The sequence below is a fragment of the Anopheles coustani genome, chromosome 2 (assembly GCF_943734705.1).
Source record: "Anopheles coustani chromosome 2, idAnoCousDA_361_x.2, whole genome shotgun sequence".
NCBI classification, from domain to species: domain Eukaryota; kingdom Metazoa; phylum Arthropoda; class Insecta; order Diptera; family Culicidae; genus Anopheles; species Anopheles coustani.
In genome coordinates this window covers 6,419,652-6,423,461 of record NC_071289.1, presented here as the reverse complement: position 1 = coordinate 6,423,461, position 3,810 = coordinate 6,419,652, and the positions used below count along the sequence as shown (strand labels likewise).

Below are 3,810 nucleotides of genomic sequence, written 5' to 3'. Positions count from 1 at the left end.
TTCGCTCGTTGCGGGTTCTTCGAGCTTCGTCTTATGCTTGCGTGCGTCCGTCCGTGCCCGAGCGAAGGAAACCATTTTCCATCTCCATCTCCCCCACCACCTCCCCCTTTCCTTCCGGTAAGTGGAGTTTGTGGAATGTTGGCCGCTCCGTTCCGGACTCGTGACGGGGAAAACATCAGCAGTCGAGCCGAAACGGAGCAGCAGGGAAGAAATTAACAGGGGCGAGGGAAAGGCTAAGGAACAGAGACTCCTTAACCCAAACCTCGTAAGAAAAGGCCAGCGGGACGGTGATGCCTTTAAACGCTATGCCAGGGAAGATAATGGTGGAAAATTTGGTTTAAATTTTCCACCGAAACACAATCGTTTGCTCGAGCTACCGGGTCGCTACCCGTCGCGTAGGATTGGTGGAAGGATATTTTAGCCTGGGCAAGGGGTTTGACGCAATTTGAAGATCGGTTGGGTTTTCTATTTCACAAAGTTTCAGAAGTGTGTCAGTTCGGAAGATGCCTGGGTTTTTCCAGTCGGAGAGGGGTGGGTTGGACGAGTTCATAAATTTCCCAGATAGACGTTCGGTTGTTGTTTGATACGAACGAAGCAGGACTGTAAAAAAAAGAGTTTGACAATGGTTTACTCTAAACACAATGATAAAAACATTAATTTATCATCATGCAGTAAAGATTTTGTTCCATTTAGAGAAGACGATATTCAATTTAAAATTATTTTGGTTTTCAATTTAAGTAATTGAATTCGTACCCCTTGATATTGTTGTTTTCTATAAATTTAATCACCAAAATTATTGTAAGGCAAGTCGACAAAAGCACGGGGTATTTTTGAATCCAACAACGTTTAAAACATTAAATTTAGATACTCTATTTTGTAAAATTAATATTTATATAACCGCCAAATGAAACTAACAATGAAATATTTCAAACCATTCGCATTTGTAGTTCGAAAACGGGTTTTCCGCTTAGCGATACTAGCGCCAATAGCGGTCGATTATTGAACTATGTTTTGACATTAGTTTGTTTAGGTTTTTTGTTTTGATTTAAAATTCCTTGTTTTTCTGCGCCGGCAAAGACAAAATTCTGTATAGTCACTTACTTTCCTCTTCACTGCCAACCTAAACGTTTCATACAGCAAAGGTAAGGATTTCTATAAAATCTGCTGATAGAACAATATCTTAACAACAACTTAATTTCTTTTACAGATGCCTTCCAGCACGACTAACTTTCTCTCTCACCTAGCGCAAGTGGAAGTGTGTGATGTGCAGTACAACATACGAGTGCTGAAAATGAAAGATTCGGTGTTTATCTACGTCGGCGAGGACAAGGCGGAAACGTTCGACGAACTGGCCATTGCCATGCCCGACGCGAACGATGCTTCTTCCGGTGTGCTAGGCTCGACAATCATTGGACCCCGCGATGGTAGCGGTTCTCAGGAACTGGCGCAGCTAATAGCGAGGAAGCTCAAGAAACCGGTGTACCTGAGCCTTAGCACGAACGTCCCGAACGATCGAATCGTGCGGCCATCGATTGAGAAGAAGATTTTCGAAGACATCAAAAACAATATCGAGTGCTTTTGAAGCTCCAAGCATAGACAATACGTCCTTAACGAAGGGAACGGCGGCATTTTAGATGGAACACCAGATTAGTGGCAGGATGTGCGATACCTCACGGTAGAGGAAGGGGCTTTTTCCATATTAAGTGTGTGATTTTAAGATGCTTGCTACAGATAATATTCAAATACGCTGCGCTATATATAATATTTTTTGAGAATAAACTAAAATACACAAAGCAGGAAACAACGAAAGCGTTTGTACGAGACAAATTATGAGAACCTCAATACAGAGGCTGTAATTTACAGTCGATTGGTTTCGCGAGTTATCTGATCGTTAAACGATCGTAACGCACATAACCCACTGCACAAATCGTTGTCGCCGGTCATGCGCGTCCGCGTTTTCCCTGGGCCACTTTTTTGTGCGGATTAGATCACCAGGTTGTGCTAAAAATCTACAAACCTATAGCTTGTATTACGTGATACTATGGTTCAAAATATTAAATTTTCGTTGTAGGTTATTTTTAAACAAAGAACATCGTTTTACTCGTTTGTATCTAAATTTTCTTGTTCATTCTTCCAAATCGTTAATGGGTAATTTTCACTTTCATCGAGATTAAAACGGTTTTTTTCACTTTCTATTGGAACCGTTACGGATAGTCATTTGGATGCCATCGGAGGCTTTTCATCCACGCTGGTTAAACACACCCTGCTAAAGGAAATACTTCACCTATCTTCAACATTTAAGTACCGCAACCAAAACTCAGATTGTGCGCTAAGATCACGCAACAGGGCACTGGGGCGGGAAGTACTTTGTTTTTGGGATTTTTCGGCAAAACGCTGCTTTCCGAAGCAGAACGCATTATGACTTCTCGAGCCAAACCACGGTCCCGTCAATGCGCAACGAGCCCGGAAAGCACGAGTCCGTGAATGATGCCGTGCCAGATGAGTGTGAAAAATCAACTCCTACCTGAAACCGGGAGATACCACTTTGTGCCGGTAGGCATGTTAATAAATAGGTCACAATTCAATTACTGTTTGCACTGCCATTGCTTTCGCGGGGCAGGTTTTTGTTAGTTTTGCTGGGAGTGGAGTGATTGAAACAGAAAAACGTTTACAACGAACACAACGGGCACCGAAGCGTGACCATTTCCATTACGACTTTCCTTGCACTTGCCTGCTGGCTTGCTCAGCGCAAACCGTCTGTCTTTACCGTGACTCGATTATATTGCCATTGTTAATTATGATATCGTTGGCCAAAACGAAGGTTTGTGGTGCGTTTGTCTGCAAGACGGAGCGCGCGGCGACGGAAAAGCGCGCCAAACGTGAGCCGCACGCGCATAAGAACGCAGACGCAACCACGTGGTGGGTCGCAATGCGGCGGCATGCGTCTCTTGCGGGTCGTTATGTCACATGGGGTTAATAATGTTTAATTGGGCTTGAAGAATGCACCGAGCGTATTCTATCTATAGTTGTTACATCTACGGCCGATTGAAAGTGAAACCGAGCGCGGGGAGATTCTTGATATGCCACGTTGTTGCTTGACTTACGGCGTAAGTTTAAATTTTAATAACTGCCGATTTGTAGTTGTCTCTATCAGCCATCAAGCTGTTACTTTACATTCAACCACTTTCTATTGAAGTCGCAAAGTCAACGATTGCATCCGAACATTGAAACCAAGCTTAAAGAAAACAGTTGTCTTATTCAGACTTTTAGATAAACTTGTTCAAAGCATGTTGATGCATTCTTCAGCTATTTTCAAAAAGCATTTAAAGTGTCTCTAAATCGTTTACCTCCATCAATCTTTTCGTAACGCATCTTCAGCGCCGAAAGGAAAACCAAAACAAACGAACCTCTTGTGGCAGGAAATCGCTGTGGAAGTGGTCGAAATCGACCCATCAGGAACTATCGCCATTAAGCGAAATCAATGCACGCGCTCGGTACACGATTAACCGAGATAATATGGTGGACAAGACGTCGGTTCCGATCGGCTTCAACCTTTCTTTGCCGAGGTTACGCAATATCGCCCTCGATCCACTTCTTCGGCGTACCGCTGAAGCTTTCCCTCCAGTTTTCCATTTCATTGCGCTGCCCCATTGGGAGATGGTGGTACGCGTAAACATCATCGACAGCATACCTGTTTTACTTATTCATTTTCTTCGACGCTTTTTTCTTATCTCCACCCAACTTCCTCCCATCGGCTGCGTGTACTCACACACTTATTGCGCTCGCCTTCATCAGCTGGAGCTAGAGGAA

At 43.6% G+C, this 3,810-nt stretch overlaps 1 protein-coding gene across 1 annotated transcript; it reads left to right on the top strand.

Annotated features, from left to right (window-relative positions):
- Positions 1–1,045: 1,045 nt before the first annotated feature.
- LOC131266143 (uncharacterized) lies at positions 1,046–1,804 on the top strand. The gene is made up of 2 exons (XM_058268510.1): positions 1,046–1,142; positions 1,208–1,804. Exon 2 carries the CDS (start codon positions 1,208–1,210, stop codon positions 1,580–1,582), a length of 375 nt encoding a protein of 124 aa, XP_058124493.1. The 5' UTR covers positions 1,046–1,142; the 3' UTR covers positions 1,583–1,804.
- Positions 1,805–3,810: the final 2,006 nt, after the last annotated feature.